This window comes from Zingiber officinale, chromosome 6B, assembly GCF_018446385.1.
Source record: "Zingiber officinale cultivar Zhangliang chromosome 6B, Zo_v1.1, whole genome shotgun sequence".
Lineage (NCBI taxonomy): Eukaryota > Viridiplantae > Streptophyta > Magnoliopsida > Zingiberales > Zingiberaceae > Zingiber > Zingiber officinale.
The window spans coordinates 117,936,557-117,960,957 of record NC_055996.1 but is presented as its reverse complement, the minus strand read 5'-3'; the positions used below and the strand labels follow the sequence as shown (position 1 = coordinate 117,960,957).

Here is a 24,401-nt window from a genome sequence, read left to right as displayed (position 1 = left end):
AAGCAACGTTAGGCTAAAGCTTTATGCGGAAGCCTTCGCCAAACTAAGGGCCGGTTTCCGAGAGGTGGTGGTACAGAAGATCCCCCGCAAGGTAAATCAGGCTGCAGATGAACTGGCTAAGCTGGCCAGTTCGATATCACCAATCGTCATTGAGCAGTCGGTCGAGCAAGTGTCCCTGGTCGCCCACATAGATCGGATGGAGGGACTCACATTTCCAAATGACTGGCGAATGGCTATAATAGAGTTTCTGAAGGTCGGAGCAATGCCGTCCGATCGGTCGGAGGCACATCTGCTCAGAAGAAGAGCTGGTCGGTTCGTCCTCATTGGTGACCAGCTGTACAAAAAGGCATTCTCCGAGCCTCTGCTTAAGTGCGTCGGCCCGGAGGATGTGGACTACATTTTGCAAGAAGTACACCAAGGCTCATGTGGCGGGCATCCGGGCGGTCGTTCGTTGGCAAGGAAGATTCTTTTGGCCGGCTATTTTTGGCCGACTTTACAGGAGGATGCCGCTCAGACAGTCGTCACATGCTTATCCTGCCAACGGTACCACAATTTCTCACATCGTCCCGCGGAAGAATTAAAAACTTCCACGGTGTCCTGCCCATTCGATCAATTGGGCATGGACATTGTGGGACCATTTCCAATGGCGACCGGACAGCGAAAGTTCTTGCTAGTAGCAGTGGACTACTTTTCCAAGTGGATTGAAGTCGAGCCACTAGCTAAGATAACCGAGGAAATGGTCAAGAAATTTAGATGGCAGCATATCATTTGTCGGTTCGGTATCCCGCGGCGGCTCGGAACAATTTATGCCGAACGAAGACCGTCGAGCGGCGACGTTAAATCTCAGAGTCAGACCGGCGACTATAAACCCCTCGGCATGAAGACCGTCGAGCGGCGACGTTAAATCACAGAGTCGGACCGGCGACTATAAACCCCCCGGCGTGAAGACCGTTGAACGGCAATGTTAAATCCTAGAGTCGAACCGGCGACTATAAACCCCCGGCGTAAAGACCGTCGAGCAGCGATGTTAAATCTCAGAGTCGGACCGACGACTATAAACCCCCCGGCGTGAAGACCGTCAAGCGGCGACGTTAAATCCTAGAGTCGGACTGACGACTATAAACCCCCGGCTTGAAGACCGTCGAGCGGCGACGTTAAATCCCAGAGTCGGATCGACGACTATAAACCCCCCGGCGTGAAGATCGTCGAGCGGCGACGTTAAATCCGAGAGTCGGACTGGCGACTATAAACCCCCCGGCGTGAAGATCATCGAGCGGCGACGTTAAATTCCAGAGTCGGACCGGCGACTATAAACCCCCCGACGTGAAGACTACTGAATACCACTCAGGAAGAATGCGTGCGAAGAAGTAACATTAGCAGAGTCGGAATTTTATATTGACTCGTATGAAAATAATACAGTCAAGTTGGTTGAAAGTCAGATTAAAGCGAACTTTCTGCGAATTTTAACTCGCAGAACGGCGAGTATACAGATACAGCGTCAAAACATAAAAACAAAGACAAGCTAAAAACATTCCTCACTCCAGGACATCAAAGATGGGCTCGAGGATGGTTTCTAGGAGTCCGGAAAAGTCTTTGGGAGGGATAGAGGCCGTCTCCGGGAGTTGGGCCTTAGCCTTCAGATAAACAGTTGTCGCCCGGATGACTTCCTCAAAGGCCAGGACTAGCAGATTGCTAAACTTCTCGCCAAATTCGTCCGAGCAGAAATAGTTCTGCTTTAGTATCGCGAAGCGTCCTAATTCACGGTCCTGATATTCCTTTAGTGCAGCTTGGGAAGCTTCGAGAGCGTCTTGGAGATCCTTCTTATCTCCTTGAAGTTTAGCTTCAGCAGTCGATCAGCTTTCTCGTTCGGTGGAGAGCAGGTCGGCCAATTCTTTGACGCGTTACTCCAATGCTCGGGCCTGCACATTCTTGGCTTCTAGATCGGTGACGACCCTATTCTTTCTGTTAGTGGCCAGCTTGATCTCCTGGTCATGGGACTTAACCTGGGCTTCAAGCCCAGCAACCCTGGTTTCCAAGCCAGAGGAGTTATGCCGCTCGGCCGCAAGTAGTTTCTCTGCCTTGGTCAGCTCGGACCGAAGCGCGGAGTACGAAGGCCCCTGAGTCGGCACCCCTCCAGAAATTTGGAGTTTCTTCAACTCTTCCTTCAGCGCAGCCAGGAGGTTGCTAACCGCGACGTTCTCTACCTAGTTCTGCGCTCAGATGAAATAATATCAAGAACCAAGTTAAATAGGCATGCAGTGTGTTAAGAAGCATACCCCGGTAGCTTGTTGCAAGTGGCTGTCACTAAGCTGGCCAGGAGTCATCAAGGCAACGCGGGCCCTCGCATTCTCCCATATCTTGGCGAGCGGTCCGTGGATAGTGATCTGATGCTCCGGTACGACTGGTTGATCAGCCGCCAGAAGAAATTCTTCTGTTGGGAGATGGAGGACGGCCTTAACCACACGACGGCTGCTCGGATCCGACTAGGCTGAAGCTGCACGACCAGACGGGCTAAGCCGAAGATGAGCTCGTGACTAGGAACTGACGGGCTGCGCTCCAAGGGAAGCCACAGGCAGATCCAGCTAGGAGGGAGTGCGGTCCGAAGATATAGCCTCAACTGAAGCGGGGGCCAGGGTGATTGCGGCAAAGGGGGTGCCAGCCTGCTCTGTCACCGGTTCCACAGATGTAGCTGATTGGGTGTGGAGATTCGTCCGGCGCCGTTTGTGTATTATCAATGGAGAGTCTTCGGTCGAGTGCCCCGCTTCTTCCGACGCTGGTTGTCCAGCAGACGAGATAGCATCACCGACCAGTGCAGTTGAAGGGATCCGAACGGCCGACTCTCCGACCGCGGGTGGAGCTTCTTCGCTCTCACCCTCGTGTGAGCCGACCGGGGCGATGCCTAGATCGGTCATCTCCTTAGGGGCCGCCACCTCTATCTCGGCAGCTTTCAACTTCATCCGATCAGTAGCCTTAGCACACCACATGATATCAGCTGCATAAAAGAAGAATAAATCAGTTAGACCAAAAGGAAGGGGGACGAGGAAAACGCTTACCTATGCTACTCGGAAGCTTCGTTCGGATCGGGCTCAATCCGAATATGTACAGCACCCCCTCGTAGAGCAGTTTGTGGATGTTGAATCTCTGCCCGGCCAACAGATTGGCTGTGTGGAGGTAATCTGGCTGGCTCTTGTATTTGCCAAGGTCCCGCGGGCTCAACACAGTGGTCTGCCATTTACTACAGAAAGATGGCCGCTCAGAAACAAGACCAATCCGCGATTGGAAGAGAAAAGTGCCCCACTCGGACTGTTTGGGATAATAGAAGCAGTGGAAAGTTTTGGGAACTAAGGGGATGTCGTGCAGCCTAAAGAGGACAACTACCCCGCACAACAACTTAAAGGAGTTAGGGACGAGTTGGCCGAGCGGGAGGCGGAAGTAGTTGCACACCTCAAGGATGAACGCATGAATAGGAAAGCGTAGACCGGCCATAAACTGGTCTCAAAAAAAGCAAACAGTGCCGGTCGGAGGGTCGTGTGGTCGATCGGAGGGTGTGGCTAGTATCAGTTCGTGGTCAGATGGAAGTTCGAAGATTTGGGTGAGGCTCAGCGCATCCCTCTCTTCGAACCGGCTCTCTGTGGTGGTATACCAGAGGCCGGGGGCGAGGTCGGACTGATGAGAGGAACTGGCCATTGGTGATAAGGGCCAAAGCAAGAAATGGCAAAGGTTAAGGCGAAGGATGGTCGGATCAGTGTCTAAGGGGGGCACGAATACGGCGAAAGCACAAAGAGAAATGCAAAAGAACCGAAAGGAGAGGGGCAAAGGAGCCTTACAGAAGATGTGACCGAAGGAGGAAGCGAGGGATCACCGTAGTGCAGAGAAGCGAGTTCGCCGGAACACTGAACAAGACTAAGCGAGAGCCCTCGGATGCGTACGCACGATAACGTGAGGCGGCTGGGGAAGAGGCGATGCCCTTATAAACGTTGAGCTCGATCGACCGGAGCCGTCTGATCCAAGTCACGAGATCCGAGGAGCGAATCCGACCGTCGAATTCGAAAAGCCAAAGGTCACATCAGCCCTGACAGCTCGAGCGAGCAATGACGGCTGCGCGACCACGTGGCGCCTGCTCACAGGTCGCATTTAATGAGCACCATTATGTGGGCATGGTCGCGTGCTCAGCCTTAATGGCGTTGATTTGCATAAATCCCGAGGAGTTTCTAGGGATACCGTCATTGACCACTGTCGGAGCAGTGTGACAACCACTAGCAAACAAAATTTGTCAAGTGACAACCACTAGCAAACAAAATTTGTCAAGTGCTAACCGGTGACGTGCCGATCGGCATCACCCATTTGCGTAGTCCCCGATCGAATAAACACTAACATCAAAAGCTGAGTGGCAGACACGCCACCAAGCCAACGGTCTAGTCAGTCGAACTTACCGCCTCCTTCGACTAGACTTGAAGGGAAGACATGTGATCCGGTGGTAAGGATTGGGGGCCCACTGAGGAAGGGGTCAATGGCACGGGAGAGTCAAAGGTCCGGCCGAGCAGAGAGGAGTCTCCTGGCCGACCGGCCAAGGTAGACCCTGGGTCTACACGAAGACAGCTCGACCTCGGGTTGAGCTTCCGACCCTCACAAACTCCTTTATAGAGGAACCGCTATGCCGAGTAGCTGAGCTGCTAGGCCGAACGGCAGAACAACTAGTCGGTGCCTTATCCGAGTATGTGATCGATCGGTCGTCTCGCCCGGCCCGAGGTGCGTGTATACCCGGGAGCCTGGGAGGCCGAGCGCTCAGCCCGACTGGCTCGGTTAAAGACAAAGGGCTTAGAAGAGGACAAAAGGGACAGCTAGTGATATCATTCTCGAGACGTCTGCCGCCGACAAGCAGCATGGTCGGCGACCGGGTCGTACCAAGGATCGTACGGAGGAAGTTTTTGCTGCCATGACAAAGATATGCACGGACAATTGAGGTATGACGTCAGACATGTTTTTTTGACACAGTCATTCCAAGGTATGCTTTGAGCAACGTGCACGTCTTGGGAAGCGTGCACACGCCTCTCCGGGGTCCTATTTACAGACCCCCGGACTTCGACGGAGGTATGATTTTTCTCCTATTCTATTGTAGCCAGAGTCTCTATTCTGCCTCTGTCTCTTCTTGCCATCGCCTAACTTGAGCGTCGAAGGGTCGTCGCCGGGAACCCCTTCCGGGTCCGACTTTGTTGCAGGTTCATCAGAGGCTACGTCGCTGTAGAGATCACCGGGGAATATCAGAGAGCGCTACGTCCCCAGTTTCCATCGACTCAGTGCGCGGACATAATCAAGTTTACTGTTATATTATTTAAAATCCACTAATATAATTGAATTGAAATTTAAAATTACTAATGATATGATGAATAAAGAAGGATCATTCAGTACGGCCCGAGGGGTCAACAGATTAGTACAAGCATCGGTTAAAATTCAGGATGGGTCAATAGACCAAGTAGCTGGTCTTATAAGGATTCTTTCTCCTGATCGATTCCATCGATCGAACAAGCTCTCTAAGGACCCCACTCCCAGTTCTACCAGACTCGTCTTCTCTCGATCGATTCCGCGGATTGGACAGGTTTCTAAGTGTCTCACTCCCAGCTTTGCCAGACATACCTTCTCCCGATCAGTTTCGCAGACCGCACATGCTCTCTAAGGGCCATAGTCTACTACAAACCCATCTCTCTCGATGGATTATGTCGATCAAACATGCTCCCTAAGGTCCACACTCCAAGCTCTACCGGACTCATCTTCTCCCTATCAATTTCGACAATTGGACATGCTCTCTAAGAGCCCCACTCCCGGGTCTACTGGACCATATGAGACTTTGCTCCTTATTCTCTCTCGATCGACGATCGATATCAGACTAGTAAAGGATCCCACACTAACTGAATCGTCCCTGGGACTTTATGCCCATCTCAGGGAATATTATTGTAGCCCATTTATACCTCATAAAAGAATAAGCTCTCTGGAGAGGATCCGTCTTCTGGTTAAACAATCCAATAAGCCTTTCGGTTAGTAAGCTTATTTCGTCATTAATGCAATACATGACACTTGTCAAAAAGACAAAGGATCTTGTTCATGTACAATCCTATGATGTGACTACTCTATAAGGTGTAAGCATGTTAATGGGACAAGTTGTCTCATAGAAAAATAATATCTCATCAAATACGGAGATTGGAAGAGGCATAATAAAATGGTGTACGGAGATTGGAAGAGGCATAATAAAATGGTGTCCTCCGTTGACGTAGGTATGCGCGTACATCAAGAAATTTGCCCTTACATTCTTCCATTTTTATGTCACTGTTAATTTTTGACTTAATCATCAAAGTAACTTCACTAGAGATCCCCTAGCCTGCTTAACGACGATTTCATTCCTCTCTTCAATGTTGTCCACTAGAGATTTTCGAAGTTCCTCAATTAATCAATCATGCCAACTTTCATGTCGTAGACGATCCACTCTCCACAGCTTCTAGTCGAGATTCATTTGTAAAAAGAAATTAGATTGGTTAAATTTCCATTTAAACAAATTCATTCAATATAATTATTTTAAAAAGATTTTAACAAAGATTAATTTTAAATAATTTTATCAAAATAATAAAAATATTTTAATAAAAATAATACTTTATATATATATATATATATTATGGACTCTATTATTTTATTTTTTTAATACAACATTTTCTCTTTCTTTATTTTTTTTTCTACTTGTTTGTTATCGTTGAAACACTAGTCATGCTCACCGTACCTCATCACCAGTGGCCACCCGCCCGACCGCCGACCGTCTGACCATTGCCGAGCTATGGGAAAGCGAGCGAGGCCATGTTGGGTAAGTAACCGGATTCCGAATGCCTGCCGTCACGAACATGATCGCGCCAAATTTCGACGCGATCGTGTACGAATTCTGGCACAGTCACATCCAAATTTCGACACAATTGCGTCTGAATTCCAACACGATCACATCCAAATTTCGACACAATTGCGTCTGAATTCCAACACGATCACATCCAAATTTCGACACGGTCGCGTTCGGAATCCATCATGATCACGTCAGGATTCCGATTGCATGGCCACCATGACTACAATCGGTTTGGATCACTAGTGAAATTGAGCAAGATCGCGACCAGAATCCATGCTGCAATAGAGGTGGATAGTGGCCAAAATCCATGTCGCAACCCCCAAGGGTTCACCCTTTCCCTCCAGTCTATAAAAAGGATGGGTTCAGGCGACCGAAGACCGTCGACAATGGGCAAGAGACCAATAGACGAGTGGCGAGCATTTCAACAAGAACAAAGAAAGAGAAAATGTTGTATAAAAAAAATGACATAGCAATCAATTCATAACAATCCATAAGATAAAACAATCTCCTCTCTCTCTATATATATTTTGAAATAATTTTACTTTTATAATAAGGAATCAACCATTACTGAGCAACTATAATATTATTAAATTAAATATATTTTTAAAATAAAAAGTTAAAAATATAATATTTTTTAAAAAAGAATACTCTTCTAAAACAATAATTAAAAAACATATTTCATAGTATTAATTTTTTTAAAAAAAATTCTTAATTGTTGATTATTATTTCTATTTTTGAAATTGTCATTGTTTTAATTTATAATTAAATGCCAATTGATTCGCGAGCCACATTGGTTTGGGCGCGAACCAATGAGTCATCCTCCACTCCACCATACATCGAGAGAGAAAATGTACCTGCCTTAGCACTTACAATATCCATATAAATTATATCTTCTATATTTATGAAAAATTATTTAATTATTGATTAATTTTGACTTAAAACTATTAATGAACTAATCCAATAAACCTACTTATAACAATATCCATATTTACCTGTATTAAAACTTATATATTTTTCAATTCAAAATTGTCCAATTTTTTTTTTAAAAAAATATTATAATCAAACTAATCTCAGATTTTATTCCATAAAAATTTTATTAATAATTACAAATGAATGGACTTTACAAAAATTAAAATTCAGAAACATTAATATTTTTAAACATTTCTTATGTCATGGAAAAATAATCTGTAATCTGAATTTGTTCACCAACAAATTAAAGGGTGTTTGACTGAGCTTATAAGCTCTCTAAAACAATTTATAAATTATTTTGGAGCTTATAAGCTCTTCAAATTTGTAATTTTTTTCGAACAGCTTATAAAAAAATCTTATTTTAATAAATTTTTTTTTTCTAAAATATCCTTATATAATTTCATAAATCTTCATCTTATCCTCCATAAATTTTTATAAGCCTAATATTTTTTTATCTCCGGCAACTTTTCTTCCAACGTTGTATCATCTTCTCAGCCAATGCCTCTTTCCAATTTTCTCTCCCCTGGTGTAAAAATTCGCCCAAAACCCTCTATTAATAAAAATCTCAAAATTCTCTATTAATAATATTATACCCTTTTTGATAATTTTATTAATAAAAAGATCTTATAATACTTAACATATTAATACCTTTAAGTTGATTGTAATAAGTTCAACCAAACACTTTAACAATTTATTTTTAAAATAAAATCTAACAACTTATAAGCTCCTAAAACAACTTATAAGTTGTACGAGCTTATAAACTATTTTTAATAAATTTAGTCAAACACCCTCTAACTGTTTTTTATGTGGGGCGTCGCATTTTTATCTAAATAACAATAATCAGTCTAAAATTTAAAAAATAAAAATAAATTAAGATTAATGGTAAATTCATAATAAAATAAACAATGGGAGATAGAATTGATCAGATGGAGCTAATGCCAATATAACCATCATACTGGTCATCAAATTATTAAAAAAAAAATAATCCAACATCATATCAACACAAGTAATCCAGAGTAAAAGAGAAAAAAAATACAAATTAATAAACAATCTTCATATTGGAAAAAAAAATATTGAATCATATTAAAACATGAGATGGTAGATAATGTCACCATCAATGTTTAAGAGATTCACTAATTTCGAATAATTATATGTGCAATCTTTCAAATAATTTACCAAAAAAAATGTCTCATTATTTCTTGAACCTTATGCAATGAAAACATAATCTGCAAAGGTTCACCCAATAACAATGAGTATGTTATACCTAAAGTGAACGTGAAGCTTGCTTAAGAAAATACCAACAAGCATCTGCTTTTTCTTTAGGGTTAAGTGATTTTATCTTCAATATATTTGTCTCAAATTTTAATAAACCAAAAAAATATTAAAAATAATTTAAAGTTGATTGCAAATTCAAAATCAAATAAACAAGTGTGTGGAAGATATAAAATGAAGTTAATAACAATGAAACAATCATACTTGTCATCAAAATAATAAGGAAAAAAAAGCCATTATCATGATCCAGAGCAAAAGAAAAGAAAAAACAAACCACTAAAGGTAACATAAAATAATAATAATAATAATATATTTTTTATGAAAAAAAAAGTAACCATAATATTGAAAGAGAGAAATCAGGCTGATTAAGTATATCTTTCAAACCAATTTAAATTAGAGGATTCGTATCACCAACTCAGGCCATGGGGCAAGAGGTCACGAAAGCAAACAGCACAAACTAGATCGTTCAAAATCAATTTAAATTAGACTAAGCGTCACCAACTTAACCACAAATTAATCAAGAAAAATAAAAAAAGAAAGAGAAAAGCACGGCCATGGGGCAACAGATCGCAAAAACAACCAACACAAACTAGATCGCGAGATCGTTCAAAAAAAGAAACAGGACCAAATAAAAATAATCAGAAAATAAACAAAGATGAGAAGACCAACTATCAAAGGTATAGATAGTTCTATGAGAGACAGCAAATAAAACATAAAATAAAAAAAATAGTTAGATCGGCCAAAAAGATAAATAATAAATAGCCAAAAGAGGAACACCTCGTTGCGGCGGAACTCGGCCAGCAGCGTTTCTCAAATGAGAAATGATTGTGCAGTTGAGATGGGCGATATATAAAGACGCGAGCAAACTAAGGTTAGGGTTTAGTTCCACCTGGAAGCTGGAAGGTAAATTGAACCGGGCCGAAATGGTGGGCTTTCTGATTAGGCGGCACGTAAAAAACGAGGAAAAAACTTAACAGTGGAGATGCGGGGGATCGAACCCCGTGCCTCTCGCATGCAAAGCGAGCGCTCTACCATTTGAGCTACATCCCCGTTCAATTAATGACCCTAGGAAATATATTCTATTGTAAATAGTATAAATTAACTTTCCAAGTAACCATTTCATTGCTGTACTACAGCCATTTAAAAAGCTGTTAAAAGTTCAAGATAGATTTGGTAATTTATCCATTTAATTATGGTGTCAAAAATGTATCATCCTTCACTAAAACAACACTTTTTAATACATTTTGTGTTGTGTTCTACAACTGAACCATATGGCTTCCAGCTCCCTAGTTAAACTATCTTCCCTACCCACAACTACACTACAATGATCTCTACCGTTCACAACTTGAAGTTCTGCAAATGGAAGTTTTGCTTTCAGATTGTAACTACACTCCGGAGGAACCACTTGATCCTTGTCTCCTTGAATCACTCTAACTGGAAATTTAGCTTCTCTTACTGCTACCAAATACCTGTCCATGGATTTCGCCCCTCCGCATATCACGTTGTGCATCGTGTGCCAAGCTGAATGATGTGTGTGCCGAGTTAAATCAGTAAACAAGAAGCTGAGCTCGCTGCAGAAGTACAGTAAGAACTATGAACATTGGATTTCTGAAGCAGCATGAGTTGGAGGGCCGGTGAAGTTGAAATTTGTTACCTTTTTCTTGTGACCAGCTTGATGATCCACTCCCAGATCAAGTGGTTTCTGCAGAAAATGAAGCAAACAGTTCGGCCGATGTGTTCATACCATGACATGACTGCCGATCCGAACAGCAACGGAGGCCAAACTCTCCTTGCAGCTAGTTTGTTCAGTGCAGTGTGACTTGCTTCGGATTCAGATGACTCGAAGTAGGGCTGCAAGCAAACAAACAGCCATCAAGTGTAAACAAACATGGAACTGTGTTCGATTTGCAATATTCAGCATTGAGTGCTTACTGGAGCAATCAAAGTGATTGATTTAATGGAGTCAGGGCTGCTTGCTGCCAGGGCAAGTGCAATGACGCAGCCCATCGAGTGAGCAACTATGTGGTAAGAATTCAGCTGCAATGGTGTGAGCACAGATTTCTCGATCATTTGGAGGTGGTCTTTCAATGTGTATATGCAGTTTGTTGGCTTTGGGCTTCTGCCGAACCCCAAGAGATCCACTGCAATCATCCTGAAGCTTTGTTTTGCGACTTGGGAGAGATTGGGGAAGACTGTCTCCACCCACATTGAAGAAGAAGATAAAAATCCATGTATGAAAACTACACTCTCAACCGAATTATAAGTAGCTTTTGGTGAACTTCCAAATGAATCGATCCTGTACTCTTCTTTTCTACCTGTTAAATTTATAAAGTATGAAACAAACAACATCTGCCCTTTAATGAAAGGAACATATTATAGCATATAAGGAATCAAAGTGAATTTCATTTGAAAGAGAAGATGAACAGTTCGTGTTTGAATAATTCCAAGCTTGAAAATGTCTTCTAGTATTGTAATAAAACTATAGTGCAAAGGAAAGCACATCAAAGAAAAGTTCTCAATCCTGAAGCATTTCTGTGTAATCATGGAGGGGAAATGGGAAAACGAAGGAACTTTTTCCTCTCAAATTTCTTCTTAGAAGAAAGGATTGAGAAATTAACAATCTTTAATGTAAATGACATGGGAAACAAGGGTTTAGAAGGGTCCCTTCATGTTAGTTTTCAAAAGCTCAGAATAGAACACAAACAGAAGAGATTGATTCGCATTTTACCACCAAAAGCATCCATCACAACAAGGTGAAGCTCCTCCTTCCCCTTCTCCTGCCAAGACAAGCACGCCTCGCAGCCGCAATCAGACCACCGCGGGGACCGCGCGTCGCAGCCCTTCTCCTCTTTCCCGTCCCTTTTTTCTCCCACGCACGCAAATCCAGACCTTACTCTGAATAGGCTTCGTCTCCCCCGGATAGTTTTCGACTCCTCTTCCACAAAGGATCTCCCCCGTCCGCCGCCCTCGCGCCGGCAGTAGCACGCGACGGGGGATTCCTCCAGAATGGCGTCGAGGAAGCGGTAGAGGTAGCAGAGGAAAAAGTCGAGGAGATCCAAGGAGGAGAAGACGAGGAGGCTGATGGCTGAGATGATCGAATCTTTGGCGGACATCGGCGGAGGAGGCATCATCGTCCTGGTCTCTCTGGATAGAGAGGCCGACGAGGCAGATGCTCTGAGAGGTCAGATTGTGTCGATGCTTTATTCCACGTAGCAGTTTGCATGGAATCCCTAAATTTCAATGAAATACGGACATTTTCCATTCAAGCCACAAAGTTTTAGGTTCTGTCAAAGTTTCCACCAGTAGGTGGCCAATACAAGTTCAACCAATAGCGTTTACATTTGACAAGAAAGCTCCAGAATATTTTTTAAAAATAAGTTTAAAATTTTGGTGTCATAAGGAATAGAATTTGATTCCTATCCGTCAATGCTACTGCTCACAAAAATTCAGGGAATAAATCCATTAGAGCTGATATCTTGCTTTAACTGATCCTTTTAAGAAAAGAATTTACTAACAGTGCATTTATTAATCAGACAGTGAATTTTGATAATCTATGAACTCAAAATTAACAACAAAGTGAATTTAGTAAGCACACTAACAGGCTCAAGTGGTAATAAAAAATAATTTCATTTCAATCTTGTTTTCTGTCAGAAAAAGGCCCTCGAGGAATTTTTCGGAGCACCTTTTCGTCGAAAGCTGCATAGTGCTTGTTGAATTCGAGGAGTGCCTTCTCAGCCATGGTATCGACATGGACTTCATACTTCTCGTAGAGAACAGGCGCAGTATACAGCATCAGAAATACTGCATCAGATTTTCATGTTCAGTTTTCAATGTCTTAACCTTGAACAAGTTAACGATATGTAAATGGTACTGACCAAGGTATGCAAGAGTCCAGAAACTGAACCAGCTACCAACCAATGAAAAGATCCACAAAGCTCCAATTACCTGGATGACAAATTAAATTTATATCTCAAGATCTTCAGAGAATTAATGGAGGAAGAAATGAGGGCATTCAGGTGAGAATACCTGAAAGAATTTCTTCACATCATTCCCAGAGGCAACAGAGAGATAAGTCGCAAAAGCAACGTTTATTCTGGATGTCACACTGCGAACTATGTACAAAAGCATGTCCTCAGACAAGATGACCTCTGGAAATTTTGGTGGTCTGTAACCATGATAAAGTTAGTAAAGGGGGAAAAAAAACTTCAGCACAGCCACACTCTATTGATGAATAGATTCTTGCAAAAGAATGTGGATTCTTACCTGCTTACAAAAGATGCTGCATTAGACCAAATGAAACACACCGCCAGTGAAAGTATAAGAAAGTGGCAGATAAAGGCCAGTAGATGATAGCCTATCCATTCAAAAAGAAGCCATATAACAGTTGCTCCGGCTACTATTCCACCCGATATCGGCTTGTTTCTCCATAGAATGATATCAGCAGCTGACAGCAAAATCAACTCATAATTAGTCATCGAATCCACATTCATTGTTTCATATCCATGAGTAGTGGTAACATCTTTGAAAACATCTGTGCAATGAGTAGGAACCAGAATATTGATGACTACAACTTGGAGCGACATTCAAATCTGAAACTTGCTAATTGCAAAATCTTATAAAATGATCTCATCCATGATGACCGATTATCAAGGCCTAACACAGAGTAAAACAAAGAAGGTTACTACTCTTCTGTTGAAGTCTAAACGACCACCCATATGCAGTGAAATGACAATGTGATACTGAGAAGAGACTCAGAAAAAGGGAAGGAAAAAAAAAAATACTACAATCGCAATAACAAATAGATTCAGAAAAACAAATGAGAAGCTATGATCTGAGAAAAAACCATCCCCTGAAGATCCATAAATTGCAGATATATTTGGTAAGTTGGTGGTGACAAGGCAAACGGTACATACATTTTCCTCCGCCCAGTACAGCGTGCACTGATGCCTTCCTCCCAAACAAACGTCTCTTCCACGACAATTTTGATTTAGGGTTCTCATTTTCCGCATCCGATGAGGACGACGATGAAGACCGCTTGTGCTCGTGGATCTTCTTGTTTATCCCTTCGGTTTCAAAAACGCGCTCATTGATTCCTGACACCATTGCTTAAGAGATCTGCCAACGAAACATAAATCGAGCGGATCAAACATATGAAGAACAGGTCATATTTGAAGAATATGACCCATCATCTATTAGCGAACACATGAAAAAGAATTCATCTATAAACGAAAACATTACAACGTCGACCACAAGGTATTGGATCAAAGATAACTTTTTAGCATTTAATTGGAACCCATCAATGAGAAAATCGAATCAATGCAAAGAAACAAAATACAACAAATCCTTCCTCCCGGGATCACTATTCTGCAGCTCGATCGTTCTTCTGCTTCCTCGCCTTCTTAACGAGGGAGTTAAAAGCGGGAGCCTTTTATCGCCTCCTCGGGAAAATTCGACGGTTCATGATCCATATGGAGAAGATCCGACGTCCATAAAAGCTTCAAATCGTAAGGAATGTCCGGAAGGGGAGGGGACGCATCCATTGGACGGATGCGTCTGACACATGGATGGCTGGGCTTGAAAAGTAGATCGCAATTACTTGAATACCCTTGCACTTGAGATAAATAATTAACAAAGATATACTTACCTTTATTGTAAAAATAATAATTTATTCTATTTTAATTTAAAATAATTTTTTTTATTATCGTTATAATTGTGCAGTAAAAAATAAATAATATTATTTATATAAAATTATTTTACACTAATTTACGGGTAGAAATTCGGATCCAGATATTCCAAACTACACCATCAGATAATTATTTTATTACCAAAATATATATATATATATATATATATATATATATATATATATATATATATCTTACTATTTTATTAAAAATCTCTCCCCTTTACTAACTAATTTTGGTGAAATCCAAAATGAATTTACGTTAATATCCTTTTTTCTATTCACACTAAAAATAATTTCAAGGTTTATTAGTAATTCCATAAGCGAAACAATCAGTGATCTAGAGTTCGAGACTCAGTTGTGTCATATTATTATGAATTTTTCTCATCATTAATTTTCTCTGGTTGTTTTATATAAAAAAAATATAGTTCTCTTTAGTCTCACATCTTAAAATTGACAAATCAAAGAAACTTCTATAAATATTTTAGGCCAATAATATTAAAAAATATATTTTTTTAAATTTTTTTTACTAAGATAAATATAATATTAAATTAAATTAATAAAGATTAATGTGATTTCAATGTATTATATTACACACGCGACGCATGCACATACATAAATACGACATACGATAGGTTGAGTATACAGTGCTGTTACGTTCGTTGATGTCTTTGTTTCTTGCTCGTTTCAATCTACTGTGAAGTGGATTTTTAAGGTGTTTTGAAGTAGTAAAACAAAAAAAAAAAGGAGGAGAACGTGCGATCGAGAGAGGCTATCAGCTTGCAAGAGTTGTTGATGGTTGCTTCTTTCATTTGATTTTTCATGTTTGTTGTCATCTCTTTCATTCCTTGTACAAATCTAAGTTGAAGGAACACAAAAGTGTGTTGTTGATCTGTTTGAGTACCTGCTCATTTGTTTGTTTGTTTTGTTTTCCAACAACACACAAGCAGAGCAATCATTTTCTCAGTTCTATACACTTTGTTGTTTGAAAATTTAAGAAAGAGTCACTTCAATCCTTAGTTTTGATGATTGTTATGTTGCCCCTTCGTAATCCTTAGTTCCTCTTCTTCCATTATTCTGTCGGCGCAGCTCCCAAATGCATCTTATTCGACCCAACTCGCAGCAAGGGTTCAGTCGTTTCCTTATAATAGTCATGAGGAAATCGGAAGTTATCCCTTGTACAAAGCCATATATATGCTTTTCTTACAATGATAAACTTCAAGGAGCTTCCTGAAGGCGGTACACAGTGATCTCTTGCTGCTTGAAATATCGCCGATCCTCCTCGTCCACAAGAACTAGATTCAAGAAATATTTAACGCTAAACTTGTTGTTGATGTTGCGATATGTAGGTGTTAACTCATAGGGGCTCAGAAACAATCTTATAGGGATCAATTCTCCTGATGAAAAAAAAAGTAAAGGTTATAGAAAGATAAATTAAAAACAAACATTTATAGCAAATATACATAGTAACACATTTTTTCTTTAAAACTAGGCCATCTGGCCAGAATTCGGCCGCGATCCGGCCGACGGTGGGCGGGCGTCCAGTGGAAGGTCGGCAGTCGGTTGTTTGGCGAGGTGGGCGAAGAAGACGAGAAGAGAGATGATGCCGCGTTTTTTGTCTTTTTTTTGGCTTTGACGTGGAATGCCAAATCATCTCTACCGCACCAAACCGCAAGAATTGCACCGCAGGAAAATATTTCTCTATATATATATATATAGGGATGAAAATTCAGATTCAGATATTTAAAATCAGATCCGACCCGATGGGGTATTAGTTGATTGGGTTGGATAATTATTTTAAAATGTCAGGTATATATATAAAAGTAATGTCGTTTACCTTATTTCAGAAGAAGAAAAAAAATCTATAAAATTCTTCTCATGTTTCCATGAATATTTTATTTTTTCGAAAAGAAATTTATCTGGTACCTGACCATGGAATAGTGTTAGGATATTTCTTCCTATCCGATAGATTGAGTATCCGAATATAACTATCCAAATCGAATACAAACTATTCAAATCTGACCTGCATCCATCCTATCTATTATAATATAGGATAATGGGACCGGCACTAAAGAGACCGCTAAGATAATAAATTTATCTTTTTTTATTATAACATAGAACAACCCCCGGCTCTAATGCAACGATAGAATATTCAGATTGTCTCTTAGCTACTCGTGATTCGAGTCTCAATTATGATAAATTTATAAGAATTTTTTATCCAAATGGGACACGCAATTAAAGGATATTGGGCTCTTAGACTCCCCACTGCGAGCGCTTCCTGATTTACCCTGGTGGTTGGTGGAAAATTTTCATAAGACTAGATTGATCATCTTAGGTTCGATGTTACCCAACCTGATTAATCATTTTTTTTACTATTATAACATTGAACATGTCCTTCCCATTATAATCAAATTATTATTTAGATATTCATAATTCAAATCTCAACTATAATATATTTGTAAAAAAATTTCATCCAGATAAGGACGTAATCAAATAAAAAAAAATTGAGAACTAAATAATCAATAAAATTAATTGAGATTATTCCATATTTTAAGTGGAATTATTACATATTTAAGACTGCGAACTGTTATAATAACATTAAAATATTTTTAATTAAATTGATAGAAAATATTTTAGCATAATATAATATTAAGTAACGATCATTTTTTATATATCACAGAATTATATTTTAATATAATGTATATTTTTTAAAAAAAGAAGAAGAAAAAGAAAAAGGAATATGGCGACCTGCACCGTTGACTGAGTGTAATTCCGAGTCGACGAAGACAATTTTCCTAATGACCCAGTCAATGGCAGCTGTACACCACTCGGCCACTGACCTCAATCCAACTTATGCACTCGTTTTCTTCTCCGAATCTCTTTTTCTTGTTTCAATTATTTGTGTTCCTGGAGTTGAGCAGAAGAAAGACTCGATTTTGATCAGGATTTCCAATTTTGTCCCATGAAAATCCATCTGATCTTCATCTCCGCCTCTTTTGCCCTGTTCCTTGCCGTTCCGGCCGCCGACGCATATTCGCCCGGCGACGCCATCCTCCTCAACTGCGGCGCATCTGGACCGGACTCTGACCTCGACGGCCGATCCTGGATCGGCGACGCCTCCGGATCCAAGTACGCCATCTCCTCCTCCGGTGCGACGAGCTTCTCGGCCCAGCGGCAAGCTTCCTCCGTCCCCCGAGTCCCCTATTTGACCGCCCTCGTCTTTACCTCCCCCTTCACCTTCTCCTTTCCCCTCTCAGACGCCGGTCGCATCTTCCTCCGCCTCCACTTCTACCCTTCCAACTACTCCCACCATGCCGCCCCGGACGCCTTCTTCTCCGTCACCGCCGGCGCCCACACACTTCTCCACGACTTCAGCGCTTATCTCGCCGCCGAAGCCTTAAATTTTCCCTACATGGTACGAGAATTCTCCCTCAACGTCTCCTCCGGCAGCATAAACCTCACCTTCACCCCTTCCGCCGCTCGCAACAACTCGTACGCCTTCGTCAACGGCATCGAGATCGTTCCGATCCCAGACATCTTCCGCTCTGAACGGAGCCCTCTTCTCATCCACGGTGGAAATCCGGTGGAGCTCGACCTCGATCCGGCCCAGGCTCTGGAGACCATGTACAGGCTCAACGTCGGTGGGCAAGCGATCACCCCCGCCAGAGACGCTGGCTTGTTCCGCTACTGGGAAGACGACTCGTTGTACATTTGGGGGGCGGCGTTTGGGGTCAGCTTCTCCAAAGATCCCAACGTGAGCATCGAGTACTCTTCCAGACTCCCAAATTACACAGCGCCGGAGGAAGTATACTCCACGGCGAGATCGATGGGGCTAAATGCCCAAATCAACTTGAACTACAACCTCACCTGGATTCTCCCCGTCGACTCCGGCTTCTACTACCTCGTCCGCCTTCATTTCTGCGAGATCCAGTACCCGATCACGAAAATGAACCAGAGGGTGTTCGAGATTTTCCTGAACAACTTGACGGCGGAGTCGTACGCCGACGTGATCGCCTGGAGCGGTGGGATCGGCGTCCCAGCGTACAGGGAATACGTGGTGATCGCCATGGGGACCGGGCGAATGGATCTGTGGGTGGCGCTTCATCCGAACCCTAGATCGAGGCCGGAATACTACGATGCGATCTTGAATGGGCTGGAGGTGTTCAAGTTGGAGAACTTTAGAAAGAGTTTGGCCGGCTCCAATCCGGTACCGCCGCCACAACGGGCGGCGGATTCGAACGGGGATTGGAGAACGAGGAAACGTGAGGGTGGAATCCCTTCTGGTGTGGTCGTTGGTGGGATTGTTGGACTAGGGTTCGTTATCACGGTTGCGGTTTTTGTGATCGGCAAGTTCAAGGATGAAGTTTTGAGCGCAGTGCTGGCTGGGGAGCGGCCGTCGAGCGTGGCAGAGTCAGCAGCGCGGTGGTGGAGGGAAGGAGCTCTCCGCCGGGAAGTTGGTCTCTTGGCGAAGGGCGAAGCCGCCGACAGCTAGGTTGATCCGCTGCGGTCGTAAGAAGGTAAAGCACAGCGACGTCTCAAGTCAAGTCGTATTTTATAGATTCGATGTATACGAAAAATAAAGAAATGGTGTAAAATTACTAGATGAAAGGTTTATTATATTTTCGGTAATTTACCAAATGGCGGAGGGTCAATATGGTGGTAAAAAAATGAATACGTTAGTTCTCAGCGTCCTCATCAATTCGTCATAGAGTCAACACGAAGAAGATAAATCACGGATGACTACTAAACTTTGGAATAATGACTAGCACATAAGGGAGGGTAATATAGCATTTATAAAAGGTGTATTGTAATTTTGTTTATATCAAATGGTATAAAATAAAAAAAGTTTTCCTTTTATCCCTCCGGCCAACTAATTTTTCAAACATTTAAATCATATTTTTAATTAAAAATTATTTTATAGCTCGGATGTGTGTCCTCTCATCCTCTCTCTCCCTCTATTTTTCTTCTTAACTTATAAACACGAAGCGATCATGAACCTTCTCCGCTTGTTATATCTTCTCGTGCTACTTGATGGCATTGCAAAAGACTATTTAAGATTTAGAGATATTGTCGTAAGAGTTTTAAAAGAATAGTTCATAGGATAACAACGGTTAAGAACCGTAGTATTGAAAAATAAATTTATAGTAAAAGGAAAATTAGTAGAGGAAGACAATTAAAGATTTAGCGATGTAGGTATATATTTACTACGGTAAAATTAGATTGAAAGGATGATGATAAAAATCAAGTTTACGATTTCATTCGATAATTGCATTAGTATTATTTTGTTTATTATTTCATAGCCTCCAATCGTTCGATCGACCAAAACTATACCCTAGAGGAAGGTGAACCTAGGGGGGTTGTCGCCAGCGCGATCAGTGCCAAAATCCGGCCTGAGTAGGAGCTCATATCGGCATTGATCGCGCGGGCGGAAGCCGCCAGTGATAGGCTGGGGCGACAAGTGGAACACATGGACAGGAGATTTTGGGAACAGAGGATACGATCTCATATGGAAATCGGATCCTCGGTCCCACTTTTTTCCTATCTCCATGTCCCACTCATCGCCTCCAGCCCATTATCGACGGCCTCTGCTCGTCCGACCGGCCAAAACTATAGCCTAGGGGAAGGTGAACCCAGGGGGATCGCAGCCGACGTGATCAACACTGGAATCCGGCTGGATCTAAGCAGGAGCTCAGATCGATGGCAGAGGAAAGCCTACTCAGATCCGGCTGGATTCCGGCGCAAATCATGCCGACGGTGATCCCTTTAGGTTCACCTTCCCCCAGGGTATAGTTCTGATCGGGTCGGCGGCCGGAGGCCATTGGCGATGGGCTAGAGCGACGAGTGGAGCACGAGGACAGGAGATTTTAGGTACAGAGGATCCGATCTCATATGGAAATCGGATCATCTGTCCCACTTTTTCCCTATCTTCATGTCCTATTGATCGCCTCTAGTCCATTGTCGGTTGCCTCCGGTCGTCCAACCAGCCAAAACTATACCCTGTGGGAAGGTAAACCCAGGGGGATCGCCGCGGGTGCGATGGACGCCGGAATCCGACCAGATCTAAGCAAGAAATTAGATTGATGACAGAGGAAAGCCTGCTTAGATCTGGCAGGATTCCAGCGCCGATCACACCGACAGCGATCCCTCTGGGTTCACCTTCTCCCCAGGATATAGTTCTGATCAGGTCGGTAGCTTGAGGCCACCGGCAATGGGCTGGGGCGACAAGTGAAACATGGGGACAAGAGATTTTGGGTCCTCTGATTTCCATATGAAATCAGATCCTCTATCCCACTTTTTCCCTATCTCCGTGTCCGACTCATCGCCTCCAGCCCATTGTCGACGACCTCCGGTTGTCCAATCGGCCAAAACTATACCCTGGGGAGAGGTGAACCCAGGGGATCATCGCCAGAATCCGGCTGGATCTAAGCAGGAGCTTAGATCAACGACAGAGGAAAACCTACTTAGATCCGACCGGATTTTGGCGCTGATCTCGCCGACAGTGATCCCTCTGGGTTCACCTTCCTCCCAAGGTATAGTTCTGATTGGGTCGGCGGTCGGAGGCCACCGACAATGGGCTGGGGCGATGAGTGGAACACAGGGATAGGAGATTTTGGGTACAGAGGATTCGATCTCATATGGAAATCGAATCCTCTGTCCCACTTTTTCCCTATCTTCGTATCCCACTCATCGCCTCCAGCCCATTGTCGGCAGCCTCCGGCCGTCTGACTAGCCGAAACTATACCCCGGGGGAAGGTAAACTCAGTGGGATCGCCTCCAACATGATCGACACTGGAATCCGACCGGATCTAAGCAGTAGCTCAGATCGATGACATAGGAAAACTTGCTCAGATCCGGCTAAATTCCGGCGCCAATAGCGCCGACAGCGATCCCTTTGGGTTCACTTTCCCCCTAGGGTATAGTTTTGATCGGATCGACGGCCGAAGGCCGCCAACGATAAGCTGGGGCAACGAGTGAAACACGGGGGCAGGAGATTTTGGGTACAAAGGATCCGATCTCATATAGAAATCGGATTCTTTGTGCCACTTTTTCCCTATCTCCGTGCCCCACTCATCGCCTCCAGCCCATTTTCGGCGGCCTTCGACCGTCCAATAGGCCAAAACTATACCCTAGGGGAAGGTGAATCTAGGAGATTGTCGTCGGCGCGATCGGCCCTAGAATTCGGCTGGATCTAAGCAGGAGCTCAGATCAACGGTAGAGGAAAGTGTACTCAGATTCGGTCGAATTCTAGCACCGATCATATTGGTGGCGATCCCTCTGGGTTCACCTTCCCCCATGGTATAGTTCTGATCGGGTTGGCGGCCGCAGGTTGCCGGCTATGGGTTGCAACGATGAGTGGAACACGGGGACAGGAGATTTTGGGTATAAAGAATCTGATCTCAAATGGAAATCGGATCCTCTGTCTCACTTTTTCTCTATCTCGTGTTCCACTCATCGCCTCCATCCCATTGTCAGCAGCCTCCGACCATTCGACCGGCCAAAACTATACCCTAGGGGAAGGTAAACCCAAGGGGATCACCGCTGGCGCGATCAGCGCTGGAATCCAGTTGGATCTAAGCAGGAGCTCATATAGATGGCAGCGGAAAGCCTGCTCAGATCCAGCAGGATTTCGACGCCAATCGTGCCAGCAGCGATCCTTCTGTTAGTACCCCAAGGTAGTTTTGATGTGATCAGTCAAGTCAGGTTAGGTCATGTTGGTATTTAACCCCTTTGTCTAAGTGTGCGGGAACTTAGGAGCACAGTAAGTCGAGCAAAAGACGCATCTAGCAAGAAAGACGGGACGGAAGAGAGCCAACGGGCTCGGTGTGTATGAGGGACAAGGTACTGCGGAAGAGTATGCGGGTGAACGAGAAGGAGGCGTGCATCATTTCTGATGGACGAGAAGCCGGAGCAGAATATTGCTCGAAGGTCGGAAGTTGGGTTCAGGTGAGCCTTATTTCGGATTATCGAGCGAGCGGAGCTGGAGCAGAAAATTCAGACCAATGCGAGTGGGACTGGAGAGGAAGACCCAGACCAAAAAGTCAATTAGAAGTTGACTTTTTGGTACGGGCGCCCAGAACCAAAAGCTATCCGGAACACGACGTGGCGTGTTTCATTATGACGGGGATAAAAGTTTATCCCCTCTGAAGCGCCTGGAACTCTTCCAAACTCCCTGACCAGGGCTATAAATATAACCTTGGTCCGAATGGTTCAGAACAACAAGCAAAAGAGAGAAACAACACTCCCAATTGATTCAGTTTAGCTTTCTAGTTGTGAGATTTAACTATCATAAGAGGCTTCTCTGCTCAGAGGTGAATTTTAGTAAACTTTACATCTTCCTTGGATTAACAACCTCTCCAGTTGTAACCAAGTAATTTCCTTATGCCTCGTTGTTTTAGTCTTTTAATTATTTTTATTCAGTGTTGATAATAATTAAGCTATAAAGTTCGAGGAAGGTTCCTTTTCTTTGCAGGGCTATTCACCCCATCTCTAGCCAGCCGCCAAGGGTCTTACACCCTTTGGGTTCACCTTCCCCCAGGATATAGTTTTGATCAAGTTGGGGACCGGAGGCCGCCGGCGATGGGTTGGGGCGATGAGTGGAACACGGGGACAAGAGATTTTGGTTACAGAGGATCCGATCTCATATGGAAATCGAATCCTCTGCCCCACTTTTTCCCTATCTCCGTGTCCCACTCATCGCCTCTAGCCCATTGTCGACGGCCTCCGGTCGTCCGACCGGCCAAAACTATACCCTGGGGGAAGGTGAACCTAGGGGGATTGCAGCCGGTGTTGGAATCCAGTCAAACTAAGCAGGAGCTTAGATCGACGGCAGAGGAAAACTTGCTCAGATCCGGCTGGATTCTGGCACCGATCGCGTCGACGGTGATCCCTCTAAGTTCACCTTCCCCTCATGATATAGTTTTGATTGGGTCGGTGGCTGGAGGCCGTCGGCGATGGGCTGGGGCAACGAGTAGAACACGGGGACAGGAGATTTTGGGTATAGAGTATCCGATCTTATATGGAAAATGGATCCTCTGTCCCACTTTTTCCCTATCTCCGTGTCTCACTCATCGCCTCTAGCCCATTGTCGGTAGCCTCCCGCCATCCGACCGACCGACCAAAATTATACCTTAGGGGAAGGTGAACCCAGGGTGATCGCCGCCGGCGCGATCAGTGCTGGAATCCAGCCGGATTTAAGCAAAAGCTTAGATTGATGGCAGAGGAAAGCTTGCTTAGATCTGGCCGAATTCCGACACCGATCGCGCCGGCGACGATCCCTCTGGGTTCACCTCCCCCCCAGGGTATAGTTCTCTTGTGAAAATTGGATCCTTTGTCCCACTTTTTCCCTATCTCCATTGTCCCACTCATCGCCTCTAGCCCATTGTCAGCGGCCTCCGATAGTTCGACTAGCCAAAAATATACCCTGGGAGAAGGTGAACCTAGGGGGATTGCCCCCGACGTGATTGGCGCTGGAATCTGACTGGACCTAAGCAGGAGCTAAGATTGACGACAGATAAAACTCTGCTCAGATCCAGCCATATTCTGGCGCCGATCACACCGATGGCGATCCCTCTGGGTTCACCTTCCCCCCACAGTATAGTT

The 24,401-nt window shown here is 43.6% G+C and overlaps 3 protein-coding genes, 1 long non-coding RNA gene and 3 other non-coding genes across 8 annotated transcripts; 1 reads left to right on the top strand and 6 right to left on the bottom strand.

Annotated features, from left to right (window-relative positions):
• Positions 1-6,164: 6,164 nt before the first annotated feature.
• LOC121989205 lies at positions 6,165-9,939 on the bottom strand. The gene is made up of 2 exons (XR_006114204.1): positions 9,896-9,939; positions 6,165-6,490 (listed from the first exon to the last, which is right to left on the bottom strand). It is a non-coding gene; the product is annotated as an uncharacterized LOC121989205 (long non-coding RNA).
• On the bottom strand, positions 8,763-8,849 carry LOC121993461. The gene has a single exon (XR_006115303.1). It is a non-coding gene; the product is annotated as a small nucleolar RNA Z102/R77 (small nucleolar RNA).
• LOC121993467 lies at positions 9,029-9,164 on the bottom strand. The gene has a single exon (XR_006115309.1). It is a non-coding gene; the product is annotated as a small nucleolar RNA snoR74 (small nucleolar RNA).
• A 156-nt stretch (positions 9,940-10,095) lies between the features above and the next one.
• On the bottom strand, positions 10,096-10,168 carry TRNAA-UGC. Its single transcript has one exon. It is a non-coding gene; the product is annotated as a tRNA-Ala (tRNA).
• A 140-nt stretch (positions 10,169-10,308) lies between these two features.
• On the bottom strand, positions 10,309-12,361 carry LOC121989203 (probable lysophospholipase BODYGUARD 4). Of its 2 annotated transcripts, none has more exons than XM_042543097.1 (4): positions 11,847-12,358; positions 11,051-11,433; positions 10,773-10,969; positions 10,309-10,689 (listed from the first exon to the last, which is right to left on the bottom strand). In XM_042543097.1, exons 1-4 carry the CDS (start codon positions 12,247-12,249, stop codon positions 10,353-10,355), a joined length of 1,320 nt encoding a protein of 439 aa, XP_042399031.1. In that variant the 5' UTR covers positions 12,250-12,358; the 3' UTR covers positions 10,309-10,352. The 2 variants fall into 2 exon arrangements, with proteins under 2 accessions (XP_042399031.1, XP_042399032.1); XM_042543098.1 differs by having other exon boundaries at positions 10,412-10,639; positions 11,847-12,361.
• A 239-nt stretch (positions 12,362-12,600) lies between these two features.
• Positions 12,601-14,552, bottom strand: LOC121990582 (reticulon-like protein B2). The gene is made up of 5 exons (XM_042544693.1): positions 14,032-14,552; positions 13,382-13,562; positions 13,145-13,283; positions 12,994-13,063; positions 12,601-12,919 (listed from the first exon to the last, which is right to left on the bottom strand). Exons 1-5 carry the CDS (start codon positions 14,219-14,221, stop codon positions 12,750-12,752), a joined length of 750 nt encoding a protein of 249 aa, XP_042400627.1. The 5' UTR covers positions 14,222-14,552; the 3' UTR covers positions 12,601-12,749.
• Positions 14,553-17,632: 3,080 nt separating this feature from the next.
• Positions 17,633-19,430, top strand: LOC121989198 (receptor-like protein kinase FERONIA). The gene has a single exon (XM_042543089.1). It carries the CDS (start codon positions 17,764-17,766, stop codon positions 19,291-19,293), a length of 1,530 nt encoding a protein of 509 aa, XP_042399023.1. The 5' UTR covers positions 17,633-17,763; the 3' UTR covers positions 19,294-19,430.
• The last annotated feature ends 4,971 nt before the right edge of the window (positions 19,431-24,401 follow it).

Excerpts from the sequence above, each read along its gene's own strand:
- LOC121989203 (XM_042543097.1), bottom strand. The coding sequence starts at position 12,249 with ATGATGCCTCCTCCGCCGATGTCCGCCAAAGATTCGATCATCTCAGCC. Across the intron at positions 11,434-11,846 it reads TGTGATGGATGCTTTTGGTG|GTAGAAAAGAAGAGTACAGG; the intron begins GTAAAATGCGAA and ends TAAATTTAACAG. Across the intron at positions 10,690-10,772 it reads AAGCTGGTCACAAGAAAAAG|CGAGCTCAGCTTCTTGTTTA; the intron begins GTAACAAATTTC and ends GTACTTCTGCAG.
- LOC121990582 (XM_042544693.1), bottom strand. The coding sequence starts at position 14,221 with ATGGTGTCAGGAATCAATGAGCGCGTTTTTGAAACCGAAGGGATAAAC. Across the intron at positions 13,284-13,381 it reads GCAGCATCTTTTGTAAGCAG|ACCACCAAAATTTCCAGAGG; the intron begins GTAAGAATCCAC and ends TCATGGTTACAG. Across the intron at positions 13,064-13,144 it reads ATGTGAAGAAATTCTTTCAG|GTAATTGGAGCTTTGTGGAT; the intron begins GTATTCTCACCT and ends TTTGTCATCCAG.
- LOC121989198 (XM_042543089.1), top strand. The coding sequence starts at position 17,764 with ATGAAAATCCATCTGATCTTCATCTCCGCCTCTTTTGCCCTGTTCCTT.